A 14,078-nucleotide genomic window follows, 5' to 3' on the forward strand; every position below is an offset into this window, starting at 1 on the left:
AGTTCTACATGTTACTGGATCACCTGGGGTAATTTTCTGATTGGAAAATTAAGAATTATAGTCACAGGGGAGGACATGAGAATTTTTAAAGAACATATTCAATTTACTTTAGAAGCCGAACCTCTCTTATCATGTGACTTGTTTTGTATGTTTGTTAAACTATATTATCACATAAGCATTGCTGCTATTGGGACAAACAGTGACAGTTGATTCGGGTCATTTGAATGTCCACTGTCTGTTTTAATTTGTATGTTCGTTTTGACTCTGTCATATGCTCAAACTTCAGTGGAAGTCATGAGAACCTATTATTTTTTCCTGCTCCCTCCTTTATGTTGGAAATATTCTTTTTTACTCAGAGGGACCTTAACTTTGATGTAAGGGATTGTTTCCGTTGCCAACTTTTTTCTTCCTTGCCAAGTAAGACAGTTGTGAACTCTTCAGTGATGCCTTCCTCAAGATATTTGCAGATGTGGTTGGGAAAAGTCATTTCATCCTTGACCTTTGCTTGTCAGGTGCTGGGGTGCCGGGGTGCAGCCTCGCCTGCGCTCTGGCTCTCCGATCGCGATGCGGCTCTCTCTCCCTCCGATCACCATGGCGATCACAGGGCTCGCCTGCGGCCCGGCTTTCCGATGGCGATTACCGGCTGCGGGGAGGGCAAAGGCAGCCCGGTCCTCCGATCCAGGGCCGGGGGGCAAGATCTTGCCTGCTGCCTGGGTTTCCAATCACTGTTCTTCCGTCCTTCCCCTTTCACCTCCCATCATTGGGCCTATGTATGCAAATTAACTGCCATCTTTGTTGGCAGTTAACTGCCATCTTTCTTGTCAGTTAATTTGCATATCACCCTGATTAGCCAATGGGAAGCGTAGCGAAGGTACGGTCAATTACCCTTTTTGTCTTTTATTAGATAGGATATTGGTGAATTCCATGTTTTCTATTCACATTCATATGCTTTTTCTTCTACAGATTTGATTCTCTTCCCACTTTTAGTATTATTTTTGCTCCTTCTTCTAACAACTATTTTCACACATGTTGTTATTTCTATCTTTGATCCCATCACCATTATTTCATCAACAATTGTGTTTTTCTCTTATAGTGGAATAATTTCACTGTTAGTTGTTGTCATAAACCTGGGTAGTTGTGATAATTATAGCCCTGTACAATAACAATGAGTTTGTGCCATTTTAGTGTTTCCTTGGTGTAGTAGAACACAGTTGACAGGGAAAATAAAAAGTGTTGCTTACTCTCCTTCAGACTTTATTTTATACATAAAGCTCAAACTAGCTTAATGGAAACTTTCATCACCCATATAATTTAAGTCCAAGGAATAAATTTTCCAAAGTTAAATCAACTTTTCATTTTAATATTCAGAATGTAGAGAATGTTTTAACTGAACTCTTATAAGGCTATAAAACCCTACTATTAACTGAGAATATAACAATGATTTATTATTATGTAGAAAGAAAAAGTCTCCAAATAATGAAGTAGTGTAATTCAATTTACATAAATTATAAATTCATTACATAGACGTAGTATAACATGCACAAAATTATACTAGCTCCTTCTAACAACTATTTTCACACATGTTGTTATTTCTATCTTTGATCCCATCACCATTATTTCATCAACAATTGTGTTTTTCTCTTATAGTGGAATAATTTCACTGTTAGTTGTTGTCATAAACCTGGGTAGTTGTGATAATTATAGCCCTGTACAATAACAATGAGTTTGTGCCATTTTAGTGTTTCCTTGGTGTAGTAGAACACAGTTGACAGGGAAAATAAAAAGTGTTGCTTACTCTCCTTCAGACTTTATTTTATACATAAAGCTCAAACTAGCTTAATGGAAACTTTCATCACCCATATAATTTAAGTCCAAGGAATAAATTTTCCAAAGTTAAATCAACTTTTCATTTTAATATTCAGAATGTAGAGAATGTTTTAACTGAACTGTTATGAGGCTATAAAACCCTACTATTAACTGAGAATATATCAATGATTTATTATTATGTAGAAAAAAACAAGTCACCAAATAATGAAGTAGTGTAAATCAATTTACATAAATTATAAATTTATTACATAGACGTAGTATAACATGCACAAAATTATACTGGCTGTTTGTAAGAGATGGGATTATAAGTGATTTTTAAAATTATTTTTCTTATCTTTATTTTTCTAACTTCTCTGGAACAGGCATGTGTTATTGCTCATGTAATACAGATTAAAATTATTCATATGTTTCTGCCAGAAAAGGCCTCAACTTTAAGGATACAAATAAATCACATTAGGTTAAACTCACACATCTAAGGAGTATAAGAAAATACACTGGTTACTTTTTCAAGAAAAGCTTGTGAATATTTTGAGTTTTCATTGAAAAGTTTTCAGTAGCTTGGGTAGATAAATTGCCAACATACAAATCTTTTTAGGGAAGCACACACAGTACTCAGTGTCTAGGGAACAGTAATATCTAATTGCTCACCTCCAAGTCTGTCCTTAGTCCTATGAGAAATGTGTATTTAATTAGATATCTGACTACCAAAATAAGCATATGGAAGAAATAGCTCCCTTTGTGCTCTTATTTAATTATCTTTTATATCTATTACTAGAGGCCCGGTGTATGAAATTCATACACTTGGGGGCAGTAGAGTCCCTCAGGCTGGATTGAGGGACCCTACCAGTGCAAGATCAGGGCTGGGGAGGGACGCAGGAGATTGGTCAGCCAGGGAGGGACTGTGGGAGGGCTCCAGGGTGTGTCTGGCCTGTCTTGCTCAATCCCAATTGGCTGGACCCCAGCAGCAAGCTAATCTACTGGTCTCAGCATCTGCCCCCTGGTCAGTGCACGTCATAGTGACTGGTCAGTTGGTCGACTGTCTGCCCCCTGGTGGTCAGTGCACATATAGTGAGCGGTTGAGCTGCCTTAGCATATCATTAGCATATTACACTTGGATTGGTTGAATGGCCGACTGGATGAACAGACACTAAGCATTTTATGCTTTTATTATATAGGATTATATAGGATATTTAATTTTTCCATCTCTCTGGATAATTTTCCCATTTTCAGTATAGTGTCTCAAGAATATACTTTTTCATCTTTTTAACCTTATCTTTAAATGAAGAGGTCATCTGGACTTTAGTAATTCATCTCTTTTCAGAATTCCTTGTTGTTATCAATATGAATTAAGTACCCTCTTATTTGGCATTAAGTTGTAAATTTAAGTTTCAAGACTGTAAGCAGTACTTTAATTTTTAAATCTTTACAGAGAAGAGAAAACCAGTAGAATTCTTCTTACTAACACTGAACAGTAGCTGAAATTGGGAAACAAATGATTTAGGGTAAAATTTATATATAAATATATAATTTTTAAGAGGAGTACTTTTTTAGGGAGTTTTATTATATCTGAAGAATAAACAGGAAGTATTATGTTTGAACTATAACAGTATCCTAAACAAGCCTATTACCTGAATCATCATACTTAGCTAAATTATGTTTCACAAATGTCTTTGCACATATACTGGATAAAAGTTTATAATTCACATTGGTAAAGGCAGGCTACATGATGACACAATTTGACAGTAATATTGAATGACAGTAAAATCCAGAGAAAATCTGCCATGTATGATATATAGACTCTCTACTATATCATGGGCAGATTTAATTTTATTTGGAAAGTTTGCCTTAGTTATCTAATCAGGGTTTTGGTTTAGATCACTTGGATCATAAACTCAGCTTGCTTATCAAACAAAGATATTATAATAGAATACTGAGGAAATAAAGGTCTTTCAAAGCTAGGTGATGTGTTCACAGGTGTTCTTTAATCAACTGCTAATTCTCTTCTTAAAGGAACTCATATTTCTGATTTTTTTTTCTTTTCTGAGAGGGAAGTTCTATTATTTTGTTTCTAGTAATAGATGGTTAATGACTGCTGTAGCGATCGCCCTTTTTTATCCCTGCCACTTCAGTCTTATGGGTGTCTGACTGCCACATTATTTAGTGGGTGATAATCGCTCCAATGACACTAAACTGTCTTCAGGTTTTCCAGGTCCCCCTTCAAGCAGATACCAGCCACCTAAATTTCTTTACCCACCCACCCCCAACCTCTTTCACTTCAATTAGAAATATTTATTACATTATTACACAATCTTATTTTTTTTTACTAAATATGCTTTTTATTGATTTTATAGAGAAAGGAAGGGAGAAGCATAGAGAGATAGAAGCATCGATGAGAGAGAAACATCAATTGGCTGCCTCCTGCACACCCCCTACTGTGGATTGAGCCCTAAACCTTGGCTTTATCCCTGACCGGGAGTCGAACTGGTGACCTACTGGTTCATGGGTGGATGGTGAACCACTGAGCCACACCAGCCAGGCTACATACTCTTCTGTAATATTTCCCTTTAAAATATACACAGTATATGAAATATATTTATACTTTCTGGTTAACTCAGCAGACTATTTCCTTCCTGTTTTTAAAAGAAATGTAGATAAGAGGAGAGAGTTGGATGAAAACAAAAAGTATGGAAATTGATGTGACTTTTGTATCACGGTGAGCTGTCACCAAGAATAAGTTCCTAGTGACCTATGCAGACCCTACATGAGGGCCCAACTGGCCTATTAAACCTTTGGTTTCAGCATTTGCCACTGCTTGGTGCGCATGCCTTTCCTCTACTTGAACCTGTCAGTCCCTGTCTCCCAGTCTCCTTGTCAGTCTTAATCAAGGGCTTTAAAGATTCATCTCTAATGTATTTCTCCTCTGCCTTTCCAGATTTCTGCCATCAACTGACTTCCTTTGCCCCTCCTCTGAAGTTCCTTCATGATTTTCTTTTAAAGGATGTGAAATTTGTTAGTATCATCTACTTTGGCAAAGTCCATTAGAGAAATTTAGTTTTAGAATCCTAGACTTCAAACTTATATCTGTGGTTATTTTCCACCGAAAGCTTTTTTTTTTTTTTTTTCTAAAAACCACTGAATTTCTTCTCCTTATCATAATATTTGGCCACTTTATAGCATTAAAGAGTGTGTGTGTATTTTGTCAGAGCACTGTTGCTAGATTATGTACTTGGATACAGACAATAAAGTAGAATACATGATAATCAGCAAGAAGCAGAGACTATTTTTAAGTTAAGGGAAAAATCAGAGGCATTTTTGTAATTAGAAATATAATGATATTTTAATAGGAAGTGAGCACTCTGATTTTGTTGTTGTAAAAACTTGAGCAAAAATGCTAATTTTACCTATATCTTTTATACACATATTTTTCTTTATGTTCTTTGAATATAAAAAATATATATATATTGCATATATATACTTGCATATATCTACATGCTCAAGGTAAGTATAAGATCGAATATGTTGCAACAGATACTTTTAAGGTTACCGAAATAAAATAAAGCAAATTTCTCTCCGTTTTTTGTACTTGGTTGGCAGTTAATTTGTATATCTCACTGATTAGCCAATGGGAAGGGTAGCGGCTGTACGGCTAATTACCATGTTTCTCTTTTATTAGATATGAAATAAAGGTCTTTCAAAGTAAGGTGATGTGTTCACAGGTGTTCTTTAATCAACTGCTAATTCTCTTCTTAAAGGAACTCATATTTCTGATTTTTTTTTCTTTTCTGAGAGGGAAGTTCTATTATTTTGTTTCTAGTAATAGATGGTTAATGACTGCTGTAGCGATCGCCCTTTTTTATCCCTGCCACTTCAGTCTTATGGGTGTCTGACTGCCACATTATTTAGTGGGTGATAATCGCTCCAATGACACTAAACTGTCTTCAGGTTTTCCAGGTCCCCCTTCAAGCAGATACCAGCCACCTAAATTTCTTTACCCACCCACCCCCAACCTCTTTCACTTCAATTAGAAATATTTATTACATTATTACACAATCTTATTTTTTTTTACTAAATATGCTTTTTATTGATTTTATAGAGAAAGGAAGGGAGAAGCATAGAGAGATAGAAGCATCGATGAGAGAGAAACATCAATTGGCTGCCTCCTGCACACCCCCTACTGTGGATTGAGCCCTAAACCTTGGCTTTATCCCTGACCGGGAGTCGAACTGGTGACCTACTGGTTCATGGGTGGATGGTGAACCACTGAGCCACACCAGCCAGGCTACATACTCTTCTGTAATATTTCCCTTTAAAATATACACAGTATATGAAATATATTTATACTTTCTGGTTAACTCAGCAGACTATTTCCTTCCTGTTTTTAAAAGAAATGTAGATAAGAGGAGAGAGTTGGATGAAAACAAAAAGTATGGAAATTGATGTGACTTTTGTATCACGGTGAGCTGTCACCAAGAATAAGTTCCTAGTGACCTATGCAGACCCTACATGAGGGCCCAACTGGCCTATTAAACCTTTGGTTTCAGCATTTGCCACTGCTTGGTGCGCATGCCTTTCCTCTACTTGAACCTGTCAGTCCCTGTCTCCCAGTCTCCTTGTCAGTCTTAATCAAGGGCTTTAAAGATTCATCTCTAATGTATTTCTCCTCTGCCTTTCTAGATTTCTGCCATCAACTGACTTCCTTTGCCCCTCCTCTGAAGTTCCTTCATGATTTTCTTTTAAAGGATGTGAAATTTGTTAGTATCATCTACTTTGGCAAAGTCCATTAGAGAAATTTAGTTTTAGAATCCTAGACTTCAAACTTATATCTGTGGTTATTTTCCACCGAAAGCTTTTTTTTTTTTTTTTTTCTAAAAACCACTGAATTTCTTCTCCTTATCATAATATTTGGCCACTTTATAGCATTAAAGAGTGTGTGTGTATTTTGTCAGAGCACTATTGCTAGATTATGTACTTGGATACAGACAATAAAGTAGAATACATGATAATCAGCAAGAAGCAGAGACTATTTTTAAGTTAAGGGAAAAATCAGAGGCATTTTTGTAATTAGAAATATAATGATATTTTAATAGGAAGTGAGCACTCTGATTTTGTTGTTGTAAAAACTTGAGCAAAAATGCTAATTTTACCTATATCTTTTATACACATATTTTTCTTTATGTTCTTTGAATATAAAAAATATATATATATTGCATATATATACTTGCATATATCTACATGCTCAAGGTAAGTATAAGATCGAATATGTTGCAACAGATACTTTTAAGGTTACCGAAATAAAATAAAGCAAATTTCTCTCCGTTTTTTGTAGCAGTTATAAAACCATTTCATGAAGAATATTTTAGGACAAATTTTAGAGTAGCCTTAAAAAATATTTTCTAATGTATATTTTCTTGTGTATCATGTGTACAATTCATTTCTGAAATTTATTTCTTAGTTTTAACACTACAGAACACACCAAAACAGACCTGGCAAATACATTTAAATAAAAAGAAAAATATATAAAACTAAAGAAACTAAAATTCACAGAAACAGAAGTCTATTTTATTATTTTAATTGGTTTAAAAATGTTTACTTTGATAGATTCTGTTTTATATACTGATTTTCAAAGTATATAATGCAAGGAAAACAGTGACCCTAGCTTCTTTTTTCTTGTTCATTGGAGCTATCACATCTTATCTATCAGACCTCTAAGGAGATACTCTCTCACACTCAACGACTATGCAATTAGCATATGAATGTGTACTGGATTGTTTGAAGTAACAAGAGAACAATATGAAAAGGAACTGAAGGAGCTACCAACACCTGGGAATCTTGTATTGGAAAAGAAGCTTTTTTTTTTTTTAATAATAACTCTTTATTGTTGAAAGTATTACACATGTCCCCTTTTTCCCCCCATTGACCTCCTCCAGCCCATCTCCACCCTCCACCCCAGGCCCTCACTGCCCCATTGTCTGTGTCCATGGGCCATGCATATATGCATACAGGGTCCTAGGTTGATTACCTTCCACTCATCTACCCCCCACCCCTTCCCTCTGAGATTCCGCCCCCTGTTTCATTTCTTAATGTAAGCAATTAAAAACCAAGGACAAGTGCTCATTGTTTGAGCCCTACAAGGAAAGCTAAAATTTGCTATTTGCTGTCATCTTTTAGACTGAATCGTTTAAACAAGAATTTACTGTTTTATTTATTTCAATGCAATACTTGCTAAATGTAGGGTTTGTATGGTCTTTGATCGGAAATCATCAAAATGCATTAGAGGACAAAAAGTCTTACATTTAAAAATATTTATATTTATAATATATAATAGGATGAAAAACCTGTTCCCTGTGGTCAGTGCAAAGTTTCAGAGGAAAATTAGAATTGATAGCCATTTCAAATCAGGTATACAGTCAATTCTCAGTCATTTATATATCTAAATGATTTCTGTATCGTTTTGTTTTATTTTGTTTCTCTTGAAGGTATACATGCTATAGTGGTTCCTGCTCAGGCAACATACCTTTGGATAGTAACAAATAGCTCAGGATTGTTAGGAATCACTGATACTGGGGAAGGCTCAGTGGAGTAGGAGGCAGGAGCCATGTGTATTGTGTTCATTTCCGTCACTACCTTTACACACCACTTACATTTCTTTGGCATAAATTACCTTACTCTAAAATAAGAATTTTTTTAAAATATATTTTTATTGATTTCAGAGAGGAAGGGAGAGGAGAGAGAGATAGAAACATCAATGATGAGAAAGAATCATTGATCAGCTGCCTCCTGCATGCCCCCCACTGGGGATCGAGCCCACAATCCAGGCATACGCCCTTGACCTGAATGGAACCCAGGACCTTTCAGTCCGCAGGCTGATGTTCTATCCACTGATGAATGGAAGCCAAGACCTTTCAGTCCGCAGGCTGATGCTCTATACACTGAGCCAAACCAGCCAGGGCAGGAATTATTTTTTTTTGTAGACTCTTGAGGTCTGAGTCAAATGACCTTTGAGACGTTTTCTAACATTTAATTGGATAGATTCCTTGATGATCATGAAGAAACACTTTAACCATAAATGACCACCTTACTATGGGATAACTCTATTTGATAAATGAAGTAGGAACCTAATATTTAATTTTTAAGTAGAAAAACAAATACATGCATACATATTAATATCAATTCTATTCATAATAGCCCCCCAAAAAGAAACAACCTAACTATTCATCGGTTGATGAATGGATAAATAAAATGTGGTACATCCATTGTCAAAACAAAAATTGTACCAGACAAGGTTAAACAGCAAGGAAGACTTTATTCAAAGCTATTGCAATTGGGAAAGAAGCCATAATTAAGTCTGAATTCAACTCCATTGAAGTAGAGGGGGTAAAGTTGGAATGAGCCCCAGTGGAAAAGTACTGCAGGACATTAAGGGGAAAATCATAAACCATTTGTGTTTGCCAATTGGCTTTATTCAAAGGAAAAATAAGTGCATAACTTTATGACACAGGGGTAGTTTTTGCAACTTGGAGCAGGCACCCCAATGAAGTTAGGCTCCTACCCTCTCAGAAACAGGAGATAAGGGTGCTATTTCCTTTGATGATTACATTTCAAAGAGAAGATTCCCCTGTCCTTGAGAGTACATTTCTGAGAGTAAAACTGCCAGTGGCTAGGAAAAAAGACTTACATCTCAAAGGGACACAGAGAGAATTTACCATACAAGTTTTCTAAACTCTAAGAAAAGGTAGGTCAGGGGCCTAGAGTCAAGAAGAAGCCAGTCCAAAGTTTATTCAAGCTGAGGGGAACTTTAAGACCATTTTGGTCACCATACAATGAGTATTTTTAAGGCAATGAAAAGGAATGAAGTAATGATCCATGCTACAACATGGATGAACTTTGGAAATACTAATTATGCTAAATTAAAGAAGCCAGTCACAAAAGGCCATAGATTGTGTGATTCTATTTATAGGAAATGTCTAGAATACTAAATCTATAGCGACAAAGTAGATTAGTGGTTGCCTAGATCTGAGGGTTTTGGGTGTCGGGTTTGGAATGGCAGCTATATGTTTTTTGAGGGAAAATAATGAAGATGTTTTAAAATTGTACTGTGAATGTACAACTCTGTGAATATACGAAAAGCTATTAAATTGCACACTTTAATGGGTGAATTGTATGATATGTGAATTACATTTTAATAAAGCTGTTATAAAAACAAATAAGTGTTGAAATGTGCTAGATGGCCAATGGAATATTTTCTAGCATTTATGGTTATAAAAAATTTTAAATAAAAACAAAACCCTTATTTCTCCAAAGTATATTTTTATTATTCTATGGATTCATAATGTGTATTTCTCATAGCTGGCCTGCTTTTCGGTTTTTATAAAATAGTTTACCAATTATTTATTACCATGTTGAGCTAATCAGAGAGTATGTGATGTAGAAAAAAGGAAAATAATTTCTGAAATGTCCTTAAGATATTTGCTTCCCTGAAATTGGGAACTGTTAATAAGGAGAAAACAACTGTTTATTGAGAATTTTAAAAACATAGTTTTTTTTCTTAGCTATTGAGAATATCAGTATAAGTGTGGAATGGAATGGTATGGTATGGTATGGAATAATATGGTATGGTATGGTATGGAATGGTATGGTATGGAATAGTATGGTATGGTGTGGTATGGAATAATATGGTATGGTATGGAATGGTATGGTATGGTATGGTGTAATATGGAATGGTATAGTATGGTACAATATAAATAAATCCTTGCATTCCAATGAAGGCTTTATTGACAGATCCTCAATTTCTGAATAACATTCTATAAGTTCTCTTGTAAACTATTTGTAGCCATTTCTACAGAAACAGTTTTGTCAACACTGATCAGGGTTTGGAACCTGATTTATTTGAAAGGATTTATTTGACCCACAGAGTACTAATGATAGTGCAGTCTGGGTGTAAGGGACAATGGCACAAGAAGGAGCAGGACCCATCCAAACACCCCCATTTTTTGGGTGCAGGCATGACTCCAGGCAAAATTTTGAATTTTGCAGAGTGAGACTTTGATTTTAAAAGGTTCTGGAACCAATTTCTACTTGTGGGGCCGGGGGGTTCCCACACCAACAATTCTTGGACACCAACTGGGTGTCCTACAATTTTACTCCATTCTGACACTATCTACATGGGAGAGCAGCAGATCGTACAGGCTTAGTCCTACAAGATTGTCCCTACCTCTTCAGACGCCAGTCGCCAAATCCATATTTTCACCTGTGCTTCTGACCAACTGGCTGAGGTTTAGAGTTCCAATGACCCCCTCCTCCGGTTACATCAATTTGCTAGAGTGACTCACAGAACCTAGAAAAACATTTTACTTACTAGATCACCAGATTATTATGAAAGAATACAACCCATGGACCGCCAGATGGAAGAGAAGCTAGGACAGGTATGGGGAAAGGGCTCGGAGTTTCCATGCCCTCTCCAGGTGTGCCTCTGTCCCCAAGTCTCCACATGTTCACCAACCAGGAATGTCTCCAACTGGGAAGTTTTCCAAACCCTCTTTGAGTTTTTATGGAGGTTTCATTGCATAGGCATGGTTGGTTAAAACACTGACCACTGGCAGGTGGTTCATCCTGCTCCTCACCACTCCCCAGAGGATGGGCGAGAAAGGGACGGAGAGTTCCAACCCTCTAATCATCAGGTGGTTCCCAGGACCATTGGTTGGTGAGTGTCCTCATTAATATAAAAAAGACACATGTTTATGGCTCTCTACAATGAAGAAATTCCAAGGTTTTAGGAGCTCTATGCCAGAAACAGTGATGGAGACCAAATATATATTTCTTACTATAAATCACAACATCACAGGCTTCTACCCACTTTCCTTCCTATACCTCCTTCCCCATGTTCTAAATCTAGAGCCTTTCTTTCTAGTCATGAGGCATCTCTAAGCTTTGATGATGCCCTAAGCTTCCCATTGTGCTACCCAACTCAGGCATCTCTGTTTCTCCAAGCGACAGATTTACCTACACTCTCTAACATAACCTTTCTCCCAGCCAACACACACACATTTAAATTCCCACTTTTTCGAGGCACCTCATTTAACTTTGTATTGTAAAAGAAGCAAACTTTCAAAGCATGATAACCTCTGGGTCTCCCAGAAGCATTTACAGATAAAACCTGTGTTTTTATAAACCCAAAAAGTATTACTAATAATCAATAGGATTTTAAGCATTAGACTTAGGGAATGGGAAGAAAAATTTGAAGATAGGGAAAGTTGAACTGCCTGACACCCATCTCTCTTTGGGATAAACCCCTCTAAATTGCTCCTGCTTTACCCAGAATGTATGCTTTGTCCCTGCCTGAACTTCAGCCTTCTTTAAATTGCCTCCTAAAATGTACACTGTCTACAAAAAGAGCAACAATGGAATCTATAATGGTAGTGATTGGGGTTGGGAAAGCGATGTGGTAAGGGTAATCAGGGACCATTCATGGCATGGATAATTTGACCATCTTACGTTTTGGGTGTTTTTTTTTAAAATTTATTCATGTTTTTCTATACATTAATTGTTTTTTTTTCTTGGTTATAGATTGGGCTTATGGATACTATAGACAACAGAGAAAACTTGTTGAAGAGATTGGCTGGTCCTATACAGGTAAACATATTAACGTATAATGAGTTTCAGAAGAAAGTTTTATTGGCTTTTTATCTATTTTTATATGTAATAGGAAACTTTGTAGTCAGATTATCTTTTTTAACTTAGCTACATGGATATTCATTTAGATTAACTAATACAAATGTTATATGCAAAATGATTTCTAGTGGATTTCCCATAAGCAAATTTGTTAGTGTAGAGATATTGGCATCAAATAGAGCTGGATGTGAATCCCAGTTCTCCAGTGGCTTTATCTCCTTGGGAAATGTGCATAAATATGCATATTTGAAATGGAGGAGTATTCTGGACATTAAGATAAATGAAATTTGAACAGTGCCTTCTTATAAACAGAAAGCTCTCAAGAAATGTTACTACTATTGTTATGAGGACAGTAGTGATTTTTTTATTCATTTAACAAGTACTAATGGGATTTTTGCTCTCAGAGGGGTTTTCCTTCTGAGTTACTGTGCTGCACTCATTGGAACCAGGTCCAAAATGATTTTTTAGAATTGCCAACCTTGGTTTAGAGCATCATGAATATCTGAAGGTGGCTTTACATGATTACAACCAGACATCATGGTCAGAAACCCTAGGGCAGAGGCTCCAGGCCTGATGGGCGGCATCTAGATGGGCCATGACATGCCTGGCGACCATCTGAGACAGTGTTGAGTGGTAGAGGAGTGGAGAGGGGTTGGGGAGCTGAGTGAAAAGGTGAAGCAATTAATTAAAAAAAACACCCCAAACTCATAGACACAGACAATAGCATAGTAATTACCAGGGGAAAGGGGAGAGGGGGAGGTAGAGGAGGGTAAAGAGGGGACAAGTTGATGGAAGATGACTTGGAGTGGTAAACATACAATACATTATACAGATGATGTGTTATTGAGTTACACACCTGAAACCTATATAATTTCATTAACAAATGTCAACCCAATAAATTCAATAAAAAGGGAAAAAAGAATAAAATTGGATGGATAAAATGGAATCAGATTGAAAGGGCTTTAACATGAGTATAGCCAATTTGAACTTTATTTTATAGGTGAAGGGCAACAGCACCATGGATTTTATAGATAGGCATGCATTTTATATTTTTTTATTCTTTCTTTAAAAGTAGTAAATATTTGTTGTACAAAATTTAGAAAATATGTTTAAGGACAAAGAAGAATATAAAAATTACTCTTAAGTACTTCTAGGGATATCCACTAAAAAAATTGTATATTCCTTTTAGGCCAGTTTTTATTATATTATGTTTGTATATTTTATATATAGAGTTATGCATCCAATATGCTGGAAATTATTTTTTGAGCATTTACTCATTTCAGTGATAATTCTTGTTGATCATCATGTTTTATTTTTAACCATTCATTATTTTTTTTATATTTAAGCTACTGTAGAAACAACACTAGATGAATAGACAGATTGATATGTCTTTATTTGTAATTTTATCATTTGGTTATTAAAGAATATTTGATATGGCAGTTACTGAGTACAAAAAAATTAAATGCGTTCCTTCAAAATTCGTGATACACATAGCCTAACTGTTTTCCAGACTAACCCACTGAATGCTAGCCGGGATTGGTGATTGTCATTTTTAAATCTTTACTAATTTGATAGCTTTAAAA

The 14,078-nt window shown here is 35.9% G+C and overlaps 1 protein-coding gene across 1 annotated transcript in view; it reads left to right on the plus strand.

Moving 5' to 3' along the window:
- LOC102249415 (receptor-type tyrosine-protein phosphatase zeta) overlaps positions 1 to 14,078 on the plus strand; it is a 134,595-nt gene that overhangs the window by 47,068 nt on the left and 73,449 nt on the right. Inside the window, exon 2 of the mRNA XM_005885492.2 lies at positions 12,391 to 12,456. Within this exon, the coding sequence (XP_005885554.2) occupies positions 12,391 to 12,456 (66 nt within the window). The remainder of the gene's footprint in view (positions 1 to 12,390; positions 12,457 to 14,078) is intronic.

Source organism: Myotis brandtii, unplaced genomic scaffold (genome assembly GCF_000412655.1).
Source record: "Myotis brandtii unplaced genomic scaffold, ASM41265v1 scaffold907, whole genome shotgun sequence".
NCBI lineage: Eukaryota > Metazoa > Chordata > Mammalia > Chiroptera > Vespertilionidae > Myotis > Myotis brandtii.